The following is a 12782-nucleotide window of genomic DNA, read 5'->3' on the forward strand; positions in this document are numbered from 1 at the left end:
ACAGGAGCTTCATAAATCTATCATTCAGACAGTCATGTTTTTCATTGTATTTACATGTGAAAACTAGTGTAAATACAGGTCGGCAGCCAAGTCATACAACGGCCTAGAGGTGGGCAGCCATGTATATACAGCAGCCTAGAGGCAGGCCATGTTATACAGTAATTAAATAGTGAAGTAGTGGTTTCAAAAGCCATAACAGTTCCACCATCTGTCTTACTCAGTTAGCCCATTGGGGTGTCCTGTGTTGCCCCTGCACATAATTGTAATGTAACCCTGTTGAATTCCAGGGGGTCATGTGACATGTGGAAGGGTCACATGACTGAAGTGTTTATTAGCCCGTGGATGCGTTATACTGGACTAATCTATGGATTAAACCATGCTACAGTGCAGCCAGGGGTCAACTACACTGGTATAAGAAAAGTATGTGAGCAGAATTTAAAATGCATGCATATTGCAAAATTGCATGGTTTCGTATTCTATATGACAAGTCGGGAAGGGAAGTATGGCGTGGGCTCACAGGCTGAGCCCCCTCCATAAATTGCACGTGTTTGGTGTATATTACAGCAGATGCTTCCCTGCTATGAGTGGGATCATGCTAGTTTAACCCCTTAGATGCCATGGCGCCTAAGCAATTAAAAAGAGGGGGTGGCCATCTCCATCATCCCATTGGCTCCACTACAATGCAATCGCGGGGGGGTCATGGCGGGCCTGGGGGCCTAATTAGGGCCCGAACGTTTGACATCTTTGTGCTCTTCAATGCTATTTAGCCCTACTAGAGGCAGGTCCAGAGGTAGTTAGGGGTTTTGCACAGGAGGGGCGAAACAAATCTAAGTTGCCCCTAATGCATGTTTACATGCAGAGGCGCATCCGGCAGGGTCAGGTTTATGTAAACAGCGTAGTTTGCTGTGATACCCTGTTTCTGTAAGCTTTCATAGAAGGGAATGGGCGTAACATAAACGGCGTAGCATAGCGAGCTGTGCTCTTTATGTAATTCCGTTCACAGTATAGTGGCTCTCACAATGTATAATTAAACCTTTAGGGGCCCCCACACATTAATGCCCTCCTAGTGGCTCCCACACAGTATAATACTCCTATAATTCCTCCCTGCACAGTATAATGCCCCTATAGCTGTCCCCACACAGGATAATGCCCTCATAGCTGCCCCCATGCAGAATAATGCCCCTATAGTTCCCCCCCACTTAGTATTATGCCCCCATAGCTACCCCTCCACAGTATAATGCCCTCATAGCTGCCCCCATATGATGCTCCCAGAGACAGTATTATGCCCTATAGTGCCTAAAAAAAAAACTACAAAAAAAAACTTTCCTAACCCTGTCCACACGACAAGTGGAGGAGATCCCTCTGCTCCTCCACTCTATGCAGTGTGTGGCTCCTTGCTCTAGCACTGGATTAAACAGTATCTGCGTCCTGAGGCTGCAGATAGTTGAGACAGGGACATGCCACCGCTGGGGGAATGGGCCAGCCCGCCGCTTGGCCCCACCATACCAGAGGGCCCAGGACCACCACCACCACCCCCTTGCTAGCTAGGGTTCTCCAGTACATCATGCGGTACATTAAACTGTGCCACTAAATACTACAACTCGTCCTGGAAAAAAAGGCTATGTCAACGAAAAAAATAAGTTCTGGCTCTTGGAAGGTGAAAATGAAAAATGGCCTGTCATTAAAGAGTTAAATGGGCCCTATGTAAATAACATTCCCCCCCCCCCCCCTAAGCTCCAGCCCTTATATTGCAGTTATGGCATGTGATTGTAATCATGATGTATTACATAAATCCTCTGCGTGAAAGGGTTAAAGAAGCACTTCATAGAAGCAGTTATAGGAAAATATCAATATTACAATTTACTTGAACATAGGCCTCGTTGCCTATTGAAACCAATCGGAGAACAGCTTGCATTTCTTAAAATGCCCTGAAAAATGACAGCTGCAATGTGATTAGTTGCAATGGGTGGTAAGCTTTTTTTTTTCCTATCAAGGTCCAGTGTTTCCTCTAGCTGCTGCAGTATTAGGCTATGTTCACGCAGAGTATTTTGCCGAGTTTTTTGACGCGGAAACCTTGTCGCAAAAACGGCCCGAAAACTACCTCGCGGGAAAAAGAAGCGACATGCCCTATCTTCGAGTGTTTCCGCCTCTGACCTCCCATTGACTTCAATGGGAGGCAGAGAAAGCGTATTTCGCGGTGTTTTATGCCCGCGGGCGAAAAACGTCGCGAAAATCGGCGTGCAGGGAGAGGAAAATCTGCCTCAAACTTCCAAACTGAATTTTGAGGCAGATATTCCTCCTTCAAAATAGGCTGTGTTCACACTGAGTTTTTTTGCAGGAGGAAAATTCTGCTTCAAAATTCCGTTTGGGATTTTCAGGCAGATTTTGTCATTCCTGCAAGTCGTTTGCCACGATTTTCGCTGCGTTTTTCGCTGTTTTTCGCCTGTGGCCATTGAGTACTATGGGCAAAAAACTCTGCGAAATACGCTCTCTGCCTCCCATTGATGTCAATGGGAGGTCAGAGGTGTAAATGCGCGAAGATAGGGCATGTCCCTTCTTTCTCCCGCGAGGCTGTTTTACCGATGGCGGGAGAAAACCGCCCCCGCCTCCCATTGAAATCAATGGGAGGCATTTTCGGCCGGTTTTTGATGAGTTTTGTGGAGCCGTTTCCGCTCCAAAAAGCTCGTCAAAATACTCTGTGTGAACAGGCCCTTAGCAAAGCACAAAAACTCATTAAAAAAAAACCTTGCCTTTAAAGGGTTGTCTTACGATTAAGTGTCCTATTTATTGTATAGATAATAAAAAAAATTATAATATTTACCATTTACATGCTGTTAGACCAATTCAGTGAAGATTTTACATTTACTTAGTGTAGCTAAATGTTCGACAAACTTCTGACATGTCATAGTAACAGAAGTTTGTATTGGTGGGGGTCCGAGCACGGAGACACCCACCAATCGCTAGAACGAAGCAGCTGAGGCGTTCGTGTGAGCGCTCAGCTGCTTAGTTTCTGTTCGGCTTTTTCCGGAAAGCCAAATTCGGAGTACGGGCTCATAGGCTTTCTATTGAGTCCGTACACGATACATTTATTTCCGGAAATAGACGAACAGACACGAAGCAGCTGAGCGCACATACGAGCACTTCAGCTGCTTCGTTCTAGCGATTGGTGGGTGTCTCCATGCTCGGACCCCCACCAATACACACTTCTGACATGTCACTATGACATGTCAGAAGTTTGTCGAACGTTTAGCTACACTTTAAATGGTATGGAGCCACCTAGTGTTCAAAGTGTTTAGCAATGTGCTTGTCTACCTAATAAGTGCTGGTGAACACGCATACTCTACCCTCCGTTCTCTCTCTGCATAGTGTTCCTCGGTTTACTGCAGGGCAGTCAATAGAAATAACGTTCTTCCCTGCTTGTCAGGTAAGCAGCAGACCCTCTCCAGTAGCATAGCAGTATAGCTGAGGATACTCCTTCACAGCTTGTTGGGACTGTAAGGTTATGTTCACATGGTGTTTTTTGCAGGCAGACTGACTTTTGAGGCAGATTTTGATCTGCCTGCATGCAATTTTCTGCTGCGTTTTTCGCCTGCGGCCACTGAGTGCCACAGGCAACGAAACGCAGCGAAATACGCTTTCTCTGCTTCCCATTGATGTCAATGGGAGGTCAAAGACGTGAACGCCCTAAGATAGGGCATGTTGCTGCTTTATCCTGCAGGACGGTTTTTCTGCTCGCGGGGAAAAAAAGTATCCGCCTCCTATTGAAATCAATGGGAGGCATTTTCGGCCGTTTCTTGGCGCGGTTTCCAACAGTTTCCACGTCAAAAAAACGTGTCATTAGTCCGTGTGAACTGACCCTAAAATTCTGCATCCTGACGGCTTATAGGAACCCTGCACATGCCCACTCAGTCTTTGGTTTCTAAGTGAGTGCATACTGTGTATGTTGGTGTATATACCTTCACTACTCTGGATACCATTTATCTCATCTGCCGTGAATCCGATAAATCTGAAAATGATTCAAGGGGAAAACCTCTTTAAGGCCCGGTTCCCACGAGTTGCATACGGTGTGTAAAAATCACGCTGCGTGTCCGACCTGGAACCCACAGTACATTCCGTCCGAAAAATCCCACCACATTGTGGCGCGGTTTTTCGGATGGAATTTCCACTGCGGAAGAATGTGCTCATACTTATAGTTGGGATTTTTGTGGCGTAAACGCTGCAATTATACTGCAAAAGTCACAACACTTGGCTTTCTGTTTTTTGTGGGTTTTGTATCCCCATTGAATTCACTGGGGAAAACCCGCAACAGAAATCCGCAAAAACGCAGCATAAATTGACATGCTGTGGAGTTTAATTCTGTACCGCTGGTTAATTAATTAACGTTTGCGCTGCATCTTTTTTCTGCAGCGCGGGCAAGAGATTTTCTAAATCTCCTCCACTTTGCTGCTTCTGTAAATGCTGTGGAATTTCCGCAAAATATTCCATTGCAGAAATTCCGTGGAGTTGCGCTGCGTGGCAACCCAGCCGACTACTGAGGCCCTGTGGCAATTTATCACATGTAATGTTTTGTGATGTGATCGCTTATGAGGTTACACTGCAAAATCATATGTAAGAAGTACATTGTGCTTTTATATCATATTGCGTTGCCGAAAATCACATACCTAGAATCGTATGCAATTTTCTACAATTTAGTCGAGGAAACGTCTTATTAGGGTATGTTCATACGGCCTATTTACGGACGTAATTCGGGCGGTTTTGCCCCGAATTACGTCCGAAAAAAGCGCCTCAATAGCGCTGACAAACATCTGCCCATTGAAAGCAATGGGCAGACGTTTGTCTGTTCACACGCGGCGTAATTTACGCGCCGCTGTCAAATGACGGCGCGTAAATAGACGCCTGCGTCAAAGAAGTGACCTGTCACTACTTTGGCCGTAATTGGAGCTGTTATTCATTGACTCCAATGAATAGCAGCGCCAATTACATCCGTAATTGACGCGGCGTTCAAGCACATGCCGTTACGGCTGAAATTACGGGGATGTTTTCAGGCTGAAACATCCCCGTAATTTCAGCCGTTACGGACGCCCTCGTGTGAACATACCCTAAAAGGTAAAAAAATGTGATCTCAAGAAGTGATTTGCCAAGTTAGGGGTTAATTAGTGACACTAACACGATTCTATTTCATATTTCAGTGCCTTGGCGTATTCAGTGCAATGTGGAGTTTACACAATAGACCTACAAAGCAGAAAGCTGGCAGATGGCAAAATGAACTCTTTGGATGGAGTAGTGTGTCCTGCGGTGGGGTAACGATAAGGCGTCTCTGGTGGCAAAACGTGCTTTTCTTACTCTTTTGCCTGATCTGTTCCTGTGCGCCAACATCAGACTTCTTATATCGCACAAAGTCATTCCATGCAAAATCGAGTTTCCCTGTGGTAAAGATATTCCATACTCCTGAAATGCAGGAATCTGTTACTCCGATTCCCATTTGGAAGCTAAAAGTCTTGAAAAGTATGTTAAAGGTCTTAAAGACACATTCCATAATTGAAGAGCAAACCCTTTCTCAACCCAAAAAACTTTACACGCAAAGTAGACTTCATAAGCGAGATTTAGAGAAGTCATCTCCAAATAACAGTGCAAGTTTATCTGAATTAACTTCCACTTTAACAGAAATACTCAGAACAATCTTTGGTCAAGAAACACGCTGGCTGGAATTGGACAACACCAGACCTCTTGCCAGCAACAATACAAGAAGTTTATCAAATTTCCAGGGGGAACATTTAAGAATTGGTCCCTTGAATGACACTTTGCATAATTTGTTAAGTACACAAAGCTCAGCCACAATTCTGCATGATGATGTGTCAGAGACGTCACACCCCAGGTGGGTCCCTCTGTCAGAGACCTATACGCCGAAACCCGGATGGCGCTCTTTGTCACAGACTCCACATCCCAGGTGGGGCCCTTTGGCGCACACGCCGCACCCAAGGTGGGACCTTGTGTCGAAGACTCAGACACTGTACCCAAAGTTAAACAAGGTTGTTTCTGAGACACATACTCTTTTAGATACCAAAGCTTTCTCTGCAGTAGAAGGGCAAACGCTGTCAACAATGAATCATGCCACATTTTTCAATCCTGAAGATATATCATCTATTGGCTCATTAAATAAACAAGAAAAAGCAGCTACCACTGATTTTACCTTATTTTCAGTGCAGCCAGGAAGTGCTTTGTCCTCAACAATGAAGGGATTTCCATACGGTAATGGAGAACATATTGGCAAGTTGATGACCACCTTTGATCTTCCAGATGACCTTTTCCCAGTCACAAATGGAACTATAAACCAAACTGAAGATCGTTCCCATCAGTCAACTACATCTTCTATTAAGACTAGTTCAGGTTATACAATTAATGGACTTCCAATTTCTGAGCGCAAAACTGTTGAGCAGCATAGTGGGATTTATAAACCAGCCACTGACTGGTCCAATTTATTAGATACATCTGTAACTTCAAAGCTTGAAACTTCCACCTTTAGCGATGTATTAATGCCTAGTCCTGAAACTTCTACAATTAATCTACAATATAGTGATGTGCCAGTTACTAGAATATCCCCAGCCAGCTCAAGTGTGACCATTTCTAATGTGTCTGTAATAACAAAACTTTATCCCCAGACTTCAAAACCCTCATTATCGGACCTACTATTTGATTCGACTGATGACTCTTTATTTTACCTAAAGCAAGATGATGATTGGGATTTTGCATCTGTTACTCCACGTACTTTGAATATTGTTGGCCTGTCTTCAGCCAGAGGAAATGTGGAAACCAAAACCTTAAACAAAGATCAAAACACTGCTGATATATACCAAATGACTACACAAAGAATTAGGGGTTCACCTGTAGTGGATTACACTCCTGTTGGTACTTACTTTGCGTCACCTAATTTGGCTGTCCATGCGCATGATTCTCCTACAGCACCAACTGTTCTGCAGACATCAAAAATGGATCAAACATCAGAACTTGGCATAAGTTTGGATCAGCAAAGGGTCACTTCAAGGACCCTTTCTGTCTCCACTTGGCCTTTTCAAAAACACTTTCAAACTGTAAAGATTAGTCTTTCAACTGATGGAGGGGTTTCTCACACAGACTTTAATACCTTTTCAAGCGTTACTCCATCACCTTATTTGACAAAGGATGAGGCATGTGTTCTCCAAATCCATGATCCAGCAAACTCAGAAGCGCCCAAGTCCTCAGAAGCGCCCAAGTCCTCAGAAGCGCCCAAGTCCTCAGAAGCGCCCAAGTCCTCAGAAGCGCCCAAGTCCTCAGAAGCGCCCAAGTCCTCAGAAGCGCCCAAGTCCTCAGAAGCTTTGCCCACTGTATACAAATCGACTGACTATGAAAGTGATACAATGGTGTTGTCAACTAGCAAATCTGTGACTTCAAATACTGAAAGCACACTTGCAGAGAGTACATTTACAGATACACCTTCTGATTTAGGCGTCCAGAGCACTATGACTCAATCTTTTGAGTATTTTGTGTTAAATGATGTGGTGAATGGAAATGATGAAGTAAACCAAAGTACAGTCAACCACACCAGCACTTTAAGTTCTACAATACTTCCTACACGTGTCAAGCCTTTGACTACCATTACTGACCTGTGGAAATCCAGAACTTCCCAGCAGTTGAGTTCTACAGTTCAGTCTGTGAAAGACATTCGTACCTCTCGGAGCACCCTTTATAGCACAGAAGCAAACAAAGTTTTTTCGAGTGTTAATGCTACAAAAAGTCTAGCTCACACGTCTCTCAAACGTTCTAATGTATCAGATTATCTCCCCACGCTACCTTCTGCATTACGAAGAACGCCTTTAACTAAATCTGTGTCAGACCACGGGCCTTCAGTGTCATTACAAACCTCTACTTCCAATCCCTCAATGAAAGATCAACGGGTCAGCACAAAACGCTCTACTAGAGATGCTATGACTCTTCAACAGTCCTCAGGTAGTGCCCAGCAGCCACAAGCTGTCACACCTACAGTTACCACCAATTCTAAACAAAATATTGTCATTGGACCTTTAACTAGTGTGATTTCAAAGACTCAAGCTGCTTTAATTTCTTCAACCCGTACTTCTAGACTGGCATTATTCTCCCAGTCACGTAAAGTAACCACTTCACCTATTAAATTGACTCCTGCTCCTAAAATATGGGTTGCCCAAACAGATTCCCCTCCTAAACCCACTACTGCAACATCCATTATCCATACCACAAGACAGGTCCGATCTACACCAACCACCTTCACGCCTGTGGTCATCATGCCGTTAAACTTTCATCTTACTGGTGTCTCCTTTAGTGAACCGCTTACTAACCGCACAAGTGAGGAGTACAGAAAACTGGAGCGAGAAATAAAACTTGTGGTGAGTTCTCTAAATATGTCGATGTTCTGTACATAATGTGCCGTTTCCTTTGGTAGCAAGTTTCTTTTTTCTTTTTTTCTTACAAGCTCAGTAAATTAAATCAAGTTTGTTTTGGAAAGGCTTTGGTAAAGGTGTTTGTACGGGATAAGAATAATATTGCTGCTCTGTTCCAAAAAACAGTGCCACACCTGTCTACAGGTTGTGTGGGGTTTCGGCTCCGCTCCATTCACTTTAATAAAGCTGAGCTGCAATACCAGACACAACCAATGGACAGGTGTGGCAGTTTTTAGACTAAAGCAGCCATGGTTCTCTAATCCTGGACAACCACTTATAGACAAATGCATATTTTTATGGCTCTCAAATTGCTTAAGTTTAAGATTGAAGAATCTATTGTTTGGGATGGCTGGAGCTATTGAGTTCTTTTGCATCCAATGATTTATACAAATTTGATGGTTAAATCCTTATTTAACTCTTGTGTTCACTTGAATCACCTACAGGATACCATGAGGTCTTTTTTTTTCCCCCATCCAAACCATCTGTATTTTGTAGCATTGTGGTGTCTAGTATGGCAATCTTTTCATTTGCATAAACATGCAAAATAAATTTCTATATACATGAACTCTCATTCTAGGTATTGGGCTGTGTTCACACTGCATATGTTCAGGATTAAAAATGAATCTTTGGAGCTGATTTTTTTTGCTTTTTACGCCTCAAAAATTATTTTTTTTCCAAGGTGTTTTTTTGAAGTGTCAATTGGAAATGGGGGGGGGGGGTTTATCTGCTTGTAAAACGTTTAAAAAAGGGACATTTTACAAGCGTTTAATTCAGCAGCGTAAAAATATGCCTATATGCCTGTAAATGTGTCCCAAGTATCAGTCTTGTGTGAGCCTAAACATAAAGAACCTCAAAGCAATCTCGTGTGCTACTCTTGGAAGTGCCCGCATTATAATATTTATGCAAAATGACCACTAATTTAATGGCTCTGTACCTTTTTTTTTTTTGCCTGAGTTTGCAACTTTATAATTAGTTTTTATTAAACATTCTTTACTTTTGAGATACAGCTGCTCTTTATTCTGCATCGTCTGTCAGTCCTGTGGACCTGACTGGTTCAGTGTCAACGGGTGCTGCGTTCCCCCTGTAATCTATCACATCTAAATTATGAGCTTGGATATGATGGATAACAGGTGGATCCTGTGTGTCAGACCCACAGGACCCGCTTTCACTAAACCAGTCAGTCCCGTGGACCTGATGGGAACATAGTTTAGCGAACGATACGGCTGCTCTGTATTCTGTATACAGAGTAAAGAATTTTTATTAAAAACGAATTATAAAGTTGCACCAAACTTGCTGACCTTTTTATTTAAAAAAAATAAAAATGCCTTCCAAATGTGTACATAGCCTTCAAAGCCAGCTTTCTTAATGTCCTCCTTATTGTTTTACAGATGGACAAAATATTCTTTGCCAAATACCAGAACGATTACATTGAAACCAATATAAAGGCATTTTTGTGAGTCTGTGTGTGTGTGTGTGTATATATATATTTGACTTCATAAAGTTTAGATTCTCAGATTTAAAAAATATATATAAATACAATCTTGTTAGAAAAACTAAATTTGGTTGTATACCATGTTAAATCTTTTTCCCAGATGTGGAAGTCTCTGTTACAATGTTATACCCTAAATAGGGCTTCTCCTGGAGTACTTTACAGCTCAACTGACTGAACTCTCCTATAAATGTCATATGTTTTGAATTTTAGATGTAAGTCTGTAGAAGAGATATAATCACAATTTTTTTTTTCTTCCCCTTCTGGCCTAACCATGTGTTTCTCTCAGGCTTCCAAAAGACATATATATATATATATATATATATATATATATATATATATATATATATACACATTTTTTTTTCGACACGGCTGTATGGGGGCTAGTTTTCTACAGGAAGAGTTTAATGTCTAATGGCACCATTTAATGGATCATATATTGTACTGTTGAAATATTTCTGTGTAGTGAAATTGGAGGTGGAAAATAGAAAAATCCTCAATTTTTGCAGGGTTTCATTTTTTTACAGCGTTCAGTGGTAAGATTGACATGTTAGTTCTGCCAGTCAATAGTTATCAAATTTTAGTGCGTATTTTGAGTCCCATGTGGGGCTTAAACATGTGATCATTAGGTAGCTAGTTCAATACACTACAATACTTGTGTATTGCAGTGTATTCTGCTTTATAGGTTTTTTTTTTTTTTTTGTTCCTCTATTTTATACTTCATTACTTTGACTCCACCACCAAGGCACCCAGCTCATGACTGTTTTATTTTTTTTTCATAATATATTTGACTTGCATTCCGAAGCATTTTTGTAATTTAGGATTTTATTTTGTATTTTTAGGAGGGGCTCTGTCATTGTTAGGAGCAATGTTGTGTTTCAGAGCAATATCTACACGCCAAGTGCATCAGAAACCATCCGAACTGTACTTACTGATGGAACCAGCACAAATTACTTTGGGTGGTCTATTAATGGCTCATCGGTGGAATTAAATGGTTTGTTTTATTTTCATCTGGTTTTAGCTCTGGCTAATTTATGATTAACGGGGAATTGCATTAAAATGCTTTCAATGTAAAAAGGTTTTCTGATCTTGGACAGTTCTGCCATAAATGTCTGATAGATGTGGGTCCAGCCTCTGGGACCTGCACCTATCTCTAGAATGCCCCCCCCCCCCCCCCCTCCAGTCTTCCCTGCTCTCTGGCTACTCACGGACAATGTGGTCGGGAGTACAGAAACAGCCGGAGCTACACCGTTTTCGTGACTCCTGTATAAGTGACTAGTGGCTGCGGAAACAGCGTAGCGCAGTGAGCTATGTTTTCTGTAGCTCATGAGGTACAGAAATGGTGCAGCTAACTGTGCGGTCTCCATAATTTGCGTTCACTTTTACGGGAGTTACAATAACCGTGTAGCTCCAAACGTTGCTGTTTCCGTATTCCCGATTATCTTATCAGTCAATGGCTGGAGAGCAGCAAGAGAAGGTAGGGCGAGGGTCAGGGGTCCCTGTTCTAGAGATGCCGATCCCACCACTGGGACCCTCCCCCCATCAGGCATTTATGAAATATATTCACAGGCTATGCTATAAATGTATAAGTGGGAAAACCCTCTATAATTTGGAGTGGGAATAGGGTAAGAATGTTAAACTTATCCATATGCAAAGTGTTGGTCAGAATTTCATAAAGTGAGATTTGTGGCTGTTGAGGGTTTGCTTTGTCGCCCACTTTGGTTATGCAATCTGAATTTTTAATTTTTTTCCCCCCAAGATGTGCACTATTGAAACTCAAAGGAATGTGTACCATCTTTTCCCAGGATAGAAAAATTAAAGGCATATGTTATTATTCGTATGGGATTTGAGAATATAGGAGATTTCTTTTAGGCATTTACAAATCCAGAGTGTTATCAAAACATCAAAAACAAACCTATATATGAATGGTATATAATGTATTATGTTTTTAAGTTTAGTTATTAGATGGAAAGGCGACAAATGGATTTCACTACTTGCTAATAGATTTAAAGAGCGTTCATATGCCGGTTTTAAAAGTAAAGCAAGATGGGGAAGACGTTGGGGAGCTGTTAGATGGCTCAATGGCATAAGCTGCACAAACTATAATAAACATCTCGCTTGCTCATCAAACAAGCTGACATTTAGATTTTTTTTTTATGCTGCGCAGGATATATTACACTTCAAAAGGGTTGGGTTTGAGATTAGGTTTTCCTCGCAATGTCCTAGATGCTCTAATGTGGATGCAGATATTTCACATATAGTTGAGGTAGTTAATAAAATACAGCTGGTTTGGAATACATAGGGAATATTTACAGTTGTAAGATACCAATTAACACTTAGTTTGTAAATTGGGAAATGCAGAGGATATTGGAAGAAGGAAACCTAGGCAAGGAATTCCTAAATTTTGTTGCTAGATTAAAGGGAATGTGCTGTGAATTTTTTTTTTGTTACTTTTATTTAAAATTTTTGCTGTATTTATTTTGCATGTTCGGTCCGTAAAGGACAGAACGTATTTCGGCCGCAAGTCCCGGACCGAACACACTGCCGGGAGCCGGGCTCCTAGAATCCTAGTTATGTACGACGCTAGGAGTCCCTGCCTCTCTGTGGAACTACTGTCCCGTACTGAAAACATGATTACAGTACAAGACAGTTGTCCGGCAGCGAGGCAGGGGCTCCTAGCGTCGTACACCACTATGATGCTAGGAGCCCGGCTCCCTGCAGTGTGTTCGGTCTGGGACTTGCGGCCGAAATACGTTCCGTCCTTTACGGACCGAACATGCTCGTGTGAATGTTGCCTTAGGGCGGATTTACACGAACTTGTAATACGTCCATGCAACGTGCGT

The 12782-nt window shown here is 42.2% G+C and overlaps 1 protein-coding gene and 1 long non-coding RNA gene across 3 annotated transcripts in view; one reads left to right on the forward strand and one right to left on the reverse strand.

Moving 5' to 3' along the window:
- LOC142749604 (uncharacterized) overlaps positions 1–6803 on the reverse strand; it is a 53482-nt gene extending 46679 nt beyond the window's left edge. Inside the window, exons 1-2 of the long non-coding RNA XR_012882430.1 lie at positions 6720–6803; positions 6191–6336 (exon numbers count right to left, since the gene is read on the reverse strand). This is a non-coding gene — a long non-coding RNA (uncharacterized LOC142749604). The remainder of the gene's footprint in view (positions 1–6190; positions 6337–6719) is intronic.
- The window catches only part of LOC142749602 (uncharacterized), a 30261-nt gene that overhangs the window by 2740 nt on the left and 14739 nt on the right, over positions 1–12782 (forward strand). For both annotated transcript variants that reach the window (XM_075857860.1, XM_075857859.1), the window contains exons 2-4: positions 5190–8396; positions 9839–9903; positions 10782–10933. In XM_075857860.1, coding sequence (XP_075713975.1) covers positions 5211–8396; positions 9839–9903; positions 10782–10933 — 3403 coding nt within the window. In that variant the 5' untranslated portion in view covers positions 5190–5210. The remainder of the gene's footprint in view (positions 1–5189; positions 8397–9838; positions 9904–10781; positions 10934–12782) is intronic.

The sequence above is a fragment of the Rhinoderma darwinii genome, chromosome 3 (genome assembly GCF_050947455.1).
Source record: "Rhinoderma darwinii isolate aRhiDar2 chromosome 3, aRhiDar2.hap1, whole genome shotgun sequence".
NCBI lineage: Eukaryota > Metazoa > Chordata > Amphibia > Anura > Rhinodermatidae > Rhinoderma > Rhinoderma darwinii.